At 34.7% G+C, this 12,792-nt stretch overlaps 1 protein-coding gene across 2 annotated transcripts in view; it reads left to right on the forward strand.

The window, feature by feature from the left end:
* The window catches only part of SLC12A2 (solute carrier family 12 member 2), a 104,544-nt gene that overhangs the window by 45,836 nt on the left and 45,916 nt on the right, over window positions 1–12,792 (forward strand). For both annotated transcript variants that reach the window (XM_054488023.2, XM_054488024.2), the window contains exons 5-10: window positions 239–378; window positions 3,332–3,442; window positions 4,857–4,965; window positions 7,760–7,887; window positions 7,987–8,071; window positions 10,991–11,142. In XM_054488023.2, the coding sequence (XP_054343998.1) occupies window positions 239–378; window positions 3,332–3,442; window positions 4,857–4,965; window positions 7,760–7,887; window positions 7,987–8,071; window positions 10,991–11,142 (725 nt within the window). The remainder of the gene's footprint in view (window positions 1–238; window positions 379–3,331; window positions 3,443–4,856; window positions 4,966–7,759; window positions 7,888–7,986; window positions 8,072–10,990; window positions 11,143–12,792) is intronic.

Raw genomic sequence — 12,792 nt, forward strand, 5'->3', positions numbered from 1 at the left:
ATTTTATATTTGATACTGGGAACATTAGCTGGATGTTGAGAATTGTTAATACGTGTTTTGTGAAATATTCTTTTTAGGTATTTCTGAAAATACAGTCACTCACTTGCCTCTTTAACTGCTCTGCTTATTGGGGGCATCTGCTTTGTGAATTCTTGTATAATTAAAGGATAATTTGGCATTTTAAATCCTAACTTTAGTACCTGTTTTTTTTGGTTTTTTTTTTTTTTTTTTTTTTTAGGAGGAGCATATTATTTAATATCTAGAAGTCTAGGGCCAGAATTTGGTGGTGCAATTGGGCTAATCTTCGCCTTTGCCAACGCTGTTGCAGTTGCTATGTATGTGGTTGGATTTGCAGAAACTGTGGTGGAGTTGCTTAAGGTAATTCACCTTCCTTCTAGTCATTCGTTTACCAAATCTTTATTGAGGGATTATATGCCGATCACCATGTTAGAGGTTGGGAAAGCAGTGATAGGATGACCAAGAGATTCGTCCTTCAGAAAGTTTACTACAGGAGATAGGCAAAGAATAAAGTACTATTAGAATGTCAGCAGTGGGCCGGGCGCGGTGGCTCATGCATGTAATCCCAGCACTTTGGGAGGCCGAGGCGAGCAGATCACGAGGTCAGGAGATCGAGACCATCCTGGCCAACATGGTGAAACCCCGTCTCTACTAAAAATACAAAAAAAAAAAAAAAAAAATCAGCCGGGCATGGTGGCAGGCGCCTGTAGTCCCAGCTACTTGGGAGGCTAAGGCAGGAGAATGGTGTGAACCCGGGAGGTGCAGCTTGCAGTGAACTGAGATCGCGCCACTGCACTCCAGCCTGGGCGACAGAGCAAGACTCCGTCTCGGAAAAATAAAAAAAGAAAAATACGGCCGGGCGTGGTGGCTCATGCCTGTAATCCCAGCACTATGGGAGGCAGAGTTGGGCGGATCACCTGAGTTCGGGAGTTTGAGACCACCCTGACCAACATGGAGAAACCCGGTCTCTACTAAAAATAAAAAATTAGCCTGGTGTGGTGGCGCATTCCTGTCATCCCAGTTACTCTGGAGGCTGAGGCAGGAGAATTGCTAGAACTGGGGAGGCAGAGGTTGCGGTGAGCCAAGATCGCGCCTTTGCTCTCCAGCCTGGGCAACAAGAGTGAAACTCTGTCTCAAAAAAAAAAAAAAGAAAAAGAAAAAGAAAGAAAAATACCAACATTTTTCTATGGTTCAAGCACAAAGCAGCAAGAGATTTAATACTAGAGAGAGAAAAAATAATTAGGAGAAGGGTCTTATTTCCATTGAAGTTAGGATCTTGTTTGGGATTGGGGGGCGTGACATGCTCAGATTTGGGTTGTAGGGAAGTATCTGAACATGGTACAGAGAATGGACTTGAGGAATCACAAATGGAAATAGAGACCATTTAAAAGGTTGTAGGTGTCCTGGGAGAGGAGATGGTGGCTTATATTAAAACAGTGACTTGTGGAGTGGGAAAGATGTGGGCGAATTTGGGAGATTTTAAAGAATTTGAAGGAGTGGATTTGATAATTAATGAGATGTGAGAAATTAGAGAAATAGGAGGATTTCAAGTTTATATACAAACTTCTGACTTTTGGATTTAGATGGAAGATAATGCCATTTGCAGTGTGATGGAGAACACAGGACAGTTTAGTTTGAATGTGTTAACTAGAAGAACCATGAGTATATCCAAATAGAGCTGGCTGTATTGCTCTGGAGTATAATTAAAGAAGAGTGCAATAGGATTCCTCAAATATTATTAAATGAGAGGAACCTCAAGTGACACCTATAATTGCTCGTGTTAGATTAGGTTGTAACTATTCTACAGTAGTAAATGGTACATAAGGAAGTATAAAATCTGACAAGGATTGACACTTGCGTTGACATTGACCTTTACGTGTTTACACCAAAGGGATGAAGAAAAAGAAGGGTATAATACCATGAGTAAGCAGTGTACTCATTAGAGTTTATATTCTTTCATTGTTTAATTTAGTGTATATTTTTATTTGATAGTCAAAGTTTAAGGTTTACTCTGTGAACTCTTATCAAAGTATTTAATTAGGGTTTATACATGTTTTTGTTTCATGGAAAATTTAACTTAGAGAAATATAATGAAATTTTAAACATTTTAAACTACATTTATTATATAAAATATTGAGCTATAGCAGTAGTCTTCTATTACAATCATAGTCCATGAATCTAAAAGCCAGTCAATAGATATATTTACACTAGTACAGTTTTTTTTTCAAGTAATTCTCAGATATGATTTTCCAAATGCTATAGGGAATTTCAACGATCAGATTAATTCAAGAGATGTCGAAATCAAATTTCAAAAAACACTAAAAATTTTTTTTGCGAAGTAAAAAGTATGTAGCTTTATGAAATTGAATGGGACCCTTGAAAGTGGACAAGGTTGGGAAATGACTTTTCCTCCTCTATTGGTTAAATATTAACACTTTCTATGCCTTCAGTTGGCAAAAGCATCTTTGGATCTTTGGATCTAGGGGTTTTTCCACCCTAATATTTGTATTAAGGTCATTTATCTGGAATTCAAGCAATTTTATTCCTCCCTTGTAGTTGACTTTTATGAAACAATTTCTGTTGAAAAGCATTAACAAGATTGCTTTTTCTTAAAAGAAGCAAATTGATAGGATTATTATAATCCGTACTTTAGTCAATTGCACAGAATATAGTCATCCTGAGTTATCAAAACAACTAAATTATGTTTTAGTTTTTTTGTGCCTTTTATTACCTTATTTGAGAAGTGGTAGTAATTGATAAATAGCTTTTGCTTAGTTAACTGGGATATCATAATCTTTAATTTTATCCTGGATGGGAATCTTTTAAAAATGCCATTGATATTAAACTACAAATAATTTTGTTTGCAGAGTGGAAACAGTGTGTGTTTTCGGACAGCAGCAGGAAGGTGTACTTATCACTTACTCTCTCACAGTATAAAAGACCTTTAAAAGCATGAGTTCACTAATCACAATAAATACAAAATATATTTCTGCTATATAACTTAAAATTGTAACTAGCAGTATTAGTTACAACTTTTTAACTTCTTTGTTAGCAATTCCTTTTTTGATTTATTGAGTCTATATTAAATATAGAAGCGTTAATAATCACACATTTATGTCATCAGATGCTTGAATGATACCTCAGTGGTAAATAGTAATTTGTTCCTTTAGGTCTTCCATTTATTCCTTAAGCAACCATTTATTCAACTTCTACATGTAAGGCACCGTAATATCTCTAAAATGTTTCAAAAGGAGTGTGAATGTGTATAAAAATAACTAGTATTGCTTATTATATTTATGATTCCTTTTTCTAGGAACATTCCATACTTATGATAGATGAAATCAATGATATCCGAATTATTGGAGCCATTACAGTGGTGATTCTTTTAGGTATCTCAGTAGCTGGAATGGAGTGGGAAGCAAAAGTAAGTTATGATAGGAACACCTGTAAATATTTAATACGTGAACTTTTAGAGCTTATGTTTTGGGAACACTCCAAAGTATGGTAATATTTCCAGATTCTAATGGTACCTAAGTGGCCATTTTCACAAAAGTTTATGTATAAGGTTATTTTCTACTTGACAAGGCAGAGAATCTTTGGAGATAACACTCAGCCTAGGATCTAGTTAAACACAGTACTTTGTAAATTTTGAATTTCCCGCCTTCTCGCCCATCCTCCAGTTTTGCAGTATGTAAAAATGTTCAGGTCAGTGTATTAGTCCAAATTAAACATTTGGCTTTGTAATTTATTTAAAAGTTCAACTTAGACATGGGGCAGTAAATAAAAGTTATTGCCCACATGAGGTTAGAGAAGTTATTCTTGCTATTGAAATTTCAGAAGTTATGACTACCAAAGCCAGTATCATTGTTTCTGGAAAAAATTGCTAAAGTCACATGTTACCCATAAGCAGAGCACCCAGAAGTGTTTTTGTCTCTTTGAGAATTAGAGCATCATAGCACAGCTGTAGTTTCCCAAGTAATGGATATCCACAAAGGTGTTGATTTTTAAAGACCTTATAAAAGTCACATATTTGTGCTGTATATGATATGATAATGTTTACCAAACCAAAAATTAGGAAAGCCTGAAAGAATAATTTTTTCAATCTTGTTCTTTATAGTAAAGTCATATTAGTGTAAAATTAAATCATTTATTTACACATTTTACAAATTGACTGTATTAAAATAATAGAATTTTTTACCACCTGGGACATGATTAGCATGTATGTAGTTCCATTTCCCACAGATGACACCGTTTTTCATGAGTGTTCAGTTTTATTGAGAGGTTGAGAGTGGAGAAGGGGAAATGGTAGTTTTCATAGATTGTTCTTTCCTTCCAATCCCATTGCTACTTTAATTTCCCTCCTGTATATTGTCATCTTCTTTCTGTACTTTTTCTTATTTTCCTGTAGCAATCACACACTCAACATTATGTATAAAACTTGTGTTTGTGTCCAGCATGTTCTCCATGTCAAGATTGTAGTGTTAAGGTGGAAGACATAGGAATGAATGATCTAGAATGAAAGCCTATATTGTTTTGGAATTTACAGTGCTTTATGGTTTGTGGGAAGGCATGCACATCTTTAACTTGTTTCAGAAATATGGCATGATCTCACTTTTACTATCTTTTTTATTCCCCAGATATTTCTTTAAAGATCTCTTTGTTCATTAAACAAGGATTTATTGAGCAGCTGCTTGGCATATGGCATTGTTTAAGGCACTGGGGAATCAGGCAAAACAAGACAGAAATTCTTTCCCTCATAGAAGTTATATTCTAGGGGAATTGAATCAAGATATAGAAACAAGATACTTGATTTTAATTTTTAATGTTTAAAATTGCAGGCTCAGATTGTTCTTTTGGTGATCCTACTTCTTGCTATTGGTGATTTCATCATAGGAACATTTATCCCACTGGAGAGCAAGAAGCCAAAAGGGTTTTTTGGTTATAAATGTAAGTAAAACAGATTCAATATTTTTTTAAGGGTACCTATTTATAGAATTCTATCAATTAAATTTTGTACATTTTAGATATTTTGTAACAGAATTGACTATAGTTTGGTGATTCATCCTAATTTACAATTTAGTTTTGTCCCCTTTATGCTGTACAGTTGGAGTAAAAATTACTTCTATTTACATCTTTTCTTTTTCATTATTAGCAACAAAAGGTGATAGAATATGGAGAAATCAGTGCTGCTAAGGAGTTTTTATTCTTTACTAGTTTTGGGAATTTGTAACTGAATTTCTAACTTTTGTTCTAATATGACTGTCATTCTTTTAACATATTTAAGCACAACAGTTTAAAAGCGCCTAAGATTGTGAAAGCAACTAGAAATATTAGTTTCTTGGTATAATTGCATTTTTCAAGAGTGCAGGCCATTTGATTTTTAGGAGATCTCTCCAGTTGGGTTTGTCTTATTTGTTTTTATAGATTCAGGTTATTTATTTTTGTCAGGAACATAAGTGAACCATGTCTCCTTCTCAGTGCAACACATTTGGAGGGTGCATGATGCAGTTTTTTACATTACTTAATGGTGTTAGTTTTGATGACTTAGTCAAGGTTATACCTGCACAGTTTCTTTATTGTGAAGTTGCTGTTTTTTTCTTTGCAGTTAATAAGTAATCTGTGGAAGAATACTCTGAGACTGTTCATAGCCCTGTCAAACTTCTACCAAAGGGCTTCATCCTTAACCCCTCTCACATCTGGCTTTTGTTGGTTAAAATAAGTCAGATGGTGATAGATGCACTATGAATTTTTTGTCCTCTGCTTCATTTCTCTTAGTCATTCCTTCTCCTTCTTGAAACATGTCTATTTTATTTGATGTCAGATACCCTAGGTGCCTAACTCACTGATCACTGTGTCCATTACTCCTGTTACCACCTTTAAATGCAGAATTGTACAACTATTATAGTGCTGACCTTCTAACTATACACTCTCCCTTGGGTGGTGTGTATTCTTATGGCTCAAAATGCTATTAAGGGACTGACATGTTTCTATTCCTGAATCTCTCCTTTAAAGTCCAAACATAAATATATATCCAACTGATTATTTGAAGTCTCTCCTACTTATTTCTTCTCAGGCTTTTCCATCTAAGTAAGTAGCTGAAACCGGGATCTTAGTGTTTCCCGTCCTACCTGCTCCTCTTAATTTCTAATCCTTTCCTAATCAGTGCATTTATTCTCCCATCTCTAGATTGAACCTCTGCAGCAACCTCCTAATCGGCCTCCCTGTTATCAGATGTTGAATCTTTCAGTCCATTGTCCACACAACATTAATAGTATATGTCATTTGCGTGTTTATGACCCTACTTTGGTTTTCCGTTTTATTTAGGATAAATTTAACTTTTATAAAATATTCACACTCTGTTCCTCAGTAGTCACTCCAATTTCATTTAATTTTTCTCCTTACTATAATAATTTTATCTTCTTTTATTTCCTCAAAAGAGTTAAACCTTTTTCTACTTTGGGGTCTTCATACATGTTTCTCTTTTCTGGTATACTCTTTTCCCCTGATGATCACATGGCTGATTCTTGCTCAGCAAACTCTTAGCTTAAGTATTGTCTCCTTCCTTATATTTGCTTAGCCTTCTGTAACCACATTGAATTAGATTCTCTCTCTCTCATTTGTTATTCACAACTCCCTGTTTTCATCAGAACATTTACTGCTGTTTATAATTACCTGTTATTTTGGTCATTTACTATTGAGACTCTTAAATTCCATGAAGGCAGGAACAATGTCTGACTTGTTTATATTGCATCTCCAAGTACTTTGAGATGCTAGAAAGCTCTAGTACAGGACCTGACACATGGTAGCTGCTCAAGTATTGAATGGATAGATGGATACGTTACAATTAGTCGGTTATCTTAGAGTCAGAGATGAAAACACTAGGTCTAGTTGAAGCTTTTATTGTTGTTAAAATAGAAAGGAACTTTACTTAGGGTAGCTAATTGTCGGACAGCCTCAAAAATCAATAGGTCACTAGATAGTAGAGAAAGCTGTGGACCAAAATCTATACAGATAGTAATGTAAGTTGGAAGCTATCAAAAAATTGATTCTATATTATTATGATGTTGCTTTTGTTTTCCTTTTTTTTTTTTTTTTCCCCTTGAGATAGGGTCTCACTCTGTCACTCAGGCTGGAGTGCAATGGCATGATCATGGGTCACTGGAGTGTCGACTGTCCAGGCTTAAATGATTCTCCCACCCCAGCCTCCCAAGTAGCTGGGACCACAGGCATGTGCCACCACTCCTGGCTAATTTTTTAATTATTTGTGGAGTCAAGGTCTTCCTGTATTGCCCAGGCTGGTCTCAAACTGCTGGGCTCAAGAAATCTGCCTGCCTCGGTCTCCCAACCTGCTGAAATTACAGGCGTGAGGCACCATGCCATACCCCCTTTTGTTTTTCTCCCTCCCTTCTTGTTTCTTTTACCTCAGAGATTGAGGGGATTATCCACATTTTGATTTGCATTTGGGCTAGTCATAACAACTCATTCGGAGGCTCTTGAAACATAATTAGCGAGGTATACAAAAAATGAGACATGAATCAGATCAGATGATCATTTTGATGGTAAACCATTGTCTCATACAAGAAAAGAACACCAAATACTTGAACTAGGAAATATGCAAAAATTTACTAGTTACTGGAACTGAAGAAAAGTTAGGGGTCATATATACCTATTACTCTTGACCTCAGTTATTGTAGTCTAATTTGCTCTCCATTAATTGTCAAGAATATTTTGTTCTCTACAGCTGAAATATTTAATGAGAACTTTGGGCCCGATTTTCGAGAGGAAGAGACTTTCTTTTCTGTATTTGCCATCTTTTTTCCTGCTGCAACTGGTATTCTGGCTGGAGCAAATATCTCAGGTGATCTTGCAGTAAGTATTATAAAGTGCTGTATCAATTATATATTTTATAAGTGGAATTTGTATATTTATTTTTACAGATAGACTTTAAAAAATCTTTTTGTCTTCTAGGATCCTCAGTCAGCCATACCCAAAGGAACACTCCTAGCCATTTTAATTACTACATTGGTTTACGTAGGAATTGCAGTATCTGTAGGTAAATAGTTTTACATTTCTTTATGTGTCGCAGAAATTTCATGATGTACATACTATAAATACTTTTATGACATTTGCTAACTTTTTTAAATACAGAAATATTTTAATAAAAAGGACATGGAGTTGCTTATTATAATTCAAAAACAGTTTTTAGAAAACTAGTAATGACTTCTATAGACATTATCTAAACCGCCAAATGCTTTATGTTATCTCCAGGGTTTTTATTAATTATGGTAAATTAGAAAATTATATGAAATTGCATCTATAAACTCATTCCACTGAGATACTGAAAACAATGTATATGTAGAAGCAAATGAATTTTACTCTTACAAATTTCTGTATTTTTTTAAGATGGTTATTTATTTTTTACAGTATATGAAGATTCTTTCAAGGCTATTAAGCAATGCTTGGCAATTTTTACTATAAAAACACTGGTTTTGAAGAATAGGACATACTAAGTTTTACTTAGGAAAAGTTTTACTAAATTCTTAGTAAACTGAATGAAAGTGATTTCAAAACCATGTTATTACTTCATGGGATCATGGATCAACTTCATGGATTACTTCATGGGATCAACTTGAAAGGACTTAAGTGGTCAACCAGTCTCTAATCCTTTTCTTACAGATGAGAGAATAGAAGTTCAGAGATTTCACTACCAAAGATAGTGGCATTTGTTTTCGAGAATTGCTTTCATGGCAAAGAAGGTTTTTTTGTTGTTTGTTTTAAATAAAGTCTTTAAGGCTATTTTCTATGAATTACTATTAGTTTACATATGGTTTGCATTTGTCAAGCTTTACAGTTAAATTTCTTAAGCATAATGCAAAAGTAAATCTTAGTTTAATACTAATGTAAAGAATCATAAACTCCAAGCCCATAGGCTACACAATATGAGGTTTCTATTGGATTTGGTAAGAAAATTTCATTTTTGCTATATATTCACTGATTTGCTGGGAAGTAATAGCTGAATTATATTTATAAACTCTGCTATTTGCTTAAATGTAATTTTGAAATTTCACTACATGACAGAAATACTAATAATATGGTGGGCTGAATTGCCTTTTTTGTTTGTTTGTTTTGGTTTTTGTTTTTTGTTTTTTGAGACGGAGTCTCACTCTCTTTCCCAGGCTGGAGTACAGTGGCTTAATCTTGGCTCACTGCAACCTCCACCTCCCAGGTTCAAGCAATTCTCGTGCCTCACCCTCCTGAGTAGCTGGGATTACAAGCACCCGCCACTACACCTGGCTAATTTTTGTATTTTTATTAGAGATGGGGTTTCGCCATGTTGGCCAGGCTGGTCTCACACTCCTGACCTCAGGTGATCCACCTGCCTTAACCTCCCAAAGTGCTGGGATTACAGGCGTGAGCCACTGTGCCCGGCCTGAATTGGCATTTACAAAGGAATTTGGATTTCATTTATCCTTAGAATTCATACACAAATCTCTGAAATTTATTTTGAAAACACAGATGAATATATATGCCTAGCAAAATATATGGGTTCCCCTAAAAGTTCCTAGCATGCTTCTATACATTATCAGCTAAAGAAAATTTAGGCATAAAGTGACATAATTGATTATGTTTTAACTTGTAAAATAGTTTGTTACAGCAAATAAACATTTTTCTATTTTTATTTTACCGTCTAACATTGCTGGCCCTTGTGCTCATTTCATTCTGTCTGCATTAGCCCTTGGAGCAATAGGGATAACCCCTTGATGCCGATGTTCAGTAGCTAGGCCAGTAAAGGCAGCCTCTACACCAGTGGTTGTTAAGCTCAAAGCAGTGGAACCTTTCCCCCCCAAAAAATTTCAGGCATAGACTATCAGAATACAAAGCACATGAAAGTATAGTTACTTTAGGGCTGGGGGGATTTGCAAGGCTCTATTCTCCCCTCATTCCCCAGTTGTTTCAGAGGTACCTTTATGGAAACATGGTTTTGCAAGGATTGCTCCGAATGGTAGATGAAAAAATTGAAAAACAAAGAACTGTATAGTCTGTCTAGTCATTAAAATATCCTCCCTTCTCATACTTAGTTGTGCTTATTCAATTTTTGCTGTCATGCATGTAATTTTTACCTCAATATATGATGAAATAATACTGAAAAAGTGCTTCAGAAAGTAAAAATCTTTAAAGTATAAGGAATGGTCATTACCATTAGTTGTGCATTACACATTACTCTGAATAATAAATTGCTTGTTTCAAGGTCACTTTTAAAATATTTTATGATGGAAGTTTTCAATTTTATGGAAAAGTAGGGAGCATTTTCAGATTAGCTCAATAATTATTACCCAGCTTCAAAAAAGTTAGCAAAAATATTAGTACATGGTTAATCTTGTTTCATCTATACCCAAGTCACTCTGCTCTATGGGTTATTTTTAAATAAATCTTAGATATCATGTGTTTTCTTCTTTTCAGGATAATCATATTTGAGACAGCGATTTAAATATAATTATAATTCATTAACATTCAAATTATTTTCCCTCACAAAAGAGTAGTATTACCTGAAGTCGGATTTTTAGCCACATTCAAGTATAAAATATTTGGAGTATAGGAAAACATCACTGCCGTTTGGAATTCTTTCAGTACGTTGTTTTCATATTTACTTAAGGACATCTTAACCAAATAGGCTAGGAAATAGTTTGCTAATATACCATTTTCCACAACTCTGTTTACATGGTTTTTAAGTGTTTATGTGTAAATACTATTCTTTATAAAAGGTTCAGTTTCACCAAATATTGGGGACCGTAATGCTTTACAAATTCTGTTCAAGGTAAAGTCTTAACTGTAAATGCAATGTATGCTATTATAAGTGAGTAGATATGTAGTCACTACTTTGGTTTCTTTATAAATATATATATATGTATATAAAATTCTGAAATGAATGTAGATATTAACTATATTATTCTTGTTGTCACTCATGCTTTAGGTTCTTGTGTTGTTCGAGATGCCACTGGAAACGTTAATGACACTATTGTAACAGAGCTAACAAACTGTACTTCTGCAGCCTGCAAATTAAACTTTGATTTTTCATCTTGTGAAAGCAGTCCTTGTTCCTATGGCCTAATGAACAACTTCCAGGTGAGCATTGACTTTGTAATCAGACATTCTGTATTTATCTAGGGGTGAGACTACTATCAAATCTGACCATTCATAATATAGCTATAACATAGAAGGGAGGACAGTTGTTACTTTTTTTTAATTTTTAATTTTTTCTTGAGATAGAGTGTCACTCTGTCGCCCAGGCTGTAGTGCAGTGGTGCTATCTTGGCTTGCTGCAACCTCCGCCTCCTAGGTTCAAACGATGCTCTTGCCCCAGTCTACCGCGTAGCTGGGACTATAGGCGCCAGCCACCACGCCCAGCTAATTTTTGTATTTTTAGTAAGGATGGAGTTTTACCATGTTGGCTAGGCTGGTCTCGAACTCCTGATGTCAAGTGATCCACCTGCACGGGCCTCCCAAAGTGCTGGGATGGCAGGTGTGAGCCACTGCGCCTGGCCAGTTGTTCTTTATATCCCCTAAAACTGTAAGTATCTAATTGGACAAACTAAAATATGAATGGATAAAATCTGAGGATGTTCAAGAGCAAAGAGCCCCTAGGAGGTAATGCTTTTATAACAGCATGTAATATATATATATATTAGTGTGTGTGTATTTATATATGTAGTATGTAAGTATACTGCTTTAGAAAGCATGGAATCATCTTGCAAATGGTCATATTTGTATGGGTCTGTTTTTGGATTCTTGATTCTGTTCTGTTGATCTTCGTGTCTGTCCTTGTGCCAGTACGACACATTCCTAATTACTGTGGTTAAATGATAAGTTTTGAGGTCAGGTAGATTAATTCCTCCCATTTTAGCCTTTCTAAAAAAATTGTTTTAGCTATTTTAGTTCCTTGGTCTTTCCATATAAAAATTTAAAATAACCTTATGTGTGTGTGTGTTTTAATTAATTAATTTACTTTTTAATTTTTTTTTTCACTTCAGTAGTTTTTGGGGTACATGTGGTTTCTGGTTACATGGATGAATTGTGTTGTGGTGGAGTCTGAGATTTTGGTGCCCCTATCACCCAAGTACCTTACATTTATTTTTAAAAAGTCTTGTTGGGATTTTGATAGGAATTACGTTAAACTGGTATATCAGTTTGGAGAGAATTGACTATGTTGAGTGTTCAATTCATAAATATCATCTCTCCATTTATTTGTATTTTCTTTGATTTTTTTTCAGTCAGCATTTTGTAGTTTTCAGCATATACGTCCTGTATGTATTTTGTTAGATTTACGACTAAGTATTTTTATTTTGCTCAATTTAAACCCATACCAATTAAGCTCAGTTTTCTAATTAGTGTTATCTTCATAATTGCTTTATATATAAATGGCCTTTAAAAAAGCATTGATCAGTATCAATAGTAGTGTTACTTTATTAGATATGGCTCATATAAAGTCATGCAGCATGAAATCACCATTTAACATTTAACAACAGAATTCTGAATGGATACTAGAAAGCTAGTGAATTTCTAAAACACACAAACTAGACAGGTTAGTAGTACTTCTCAAGTATTTGGAGGCTGTCAGTTCTGCTGTTTATAGTTACCTCTATTAAGGTACTGAAAATGAAATGAAGTTTTAGTCTGCCAGTTTAGTCTGCCAGATTTATGAGTTTTTAGAAACTGAAAAAAGATTATATAAGGGGAAAATAAATTACTAAAATTAATTTGGAGGATAGTTTTGAG

Source organism: Pongo pygmaeus, chromosome 4, assembly GCF_028885625.2.
Source record: "Pongo pygmaeus isolate AG05252 chromosome 4, NHGRI_mPonPyg2-v2.0_pri, whole genome shotgun sequence".
Lineage (NCBI taxonomy): Eukaryota > Metazoa > Chordata > Mammalia > Primates > Hominidae > Pongo > Pongo pygmaeus.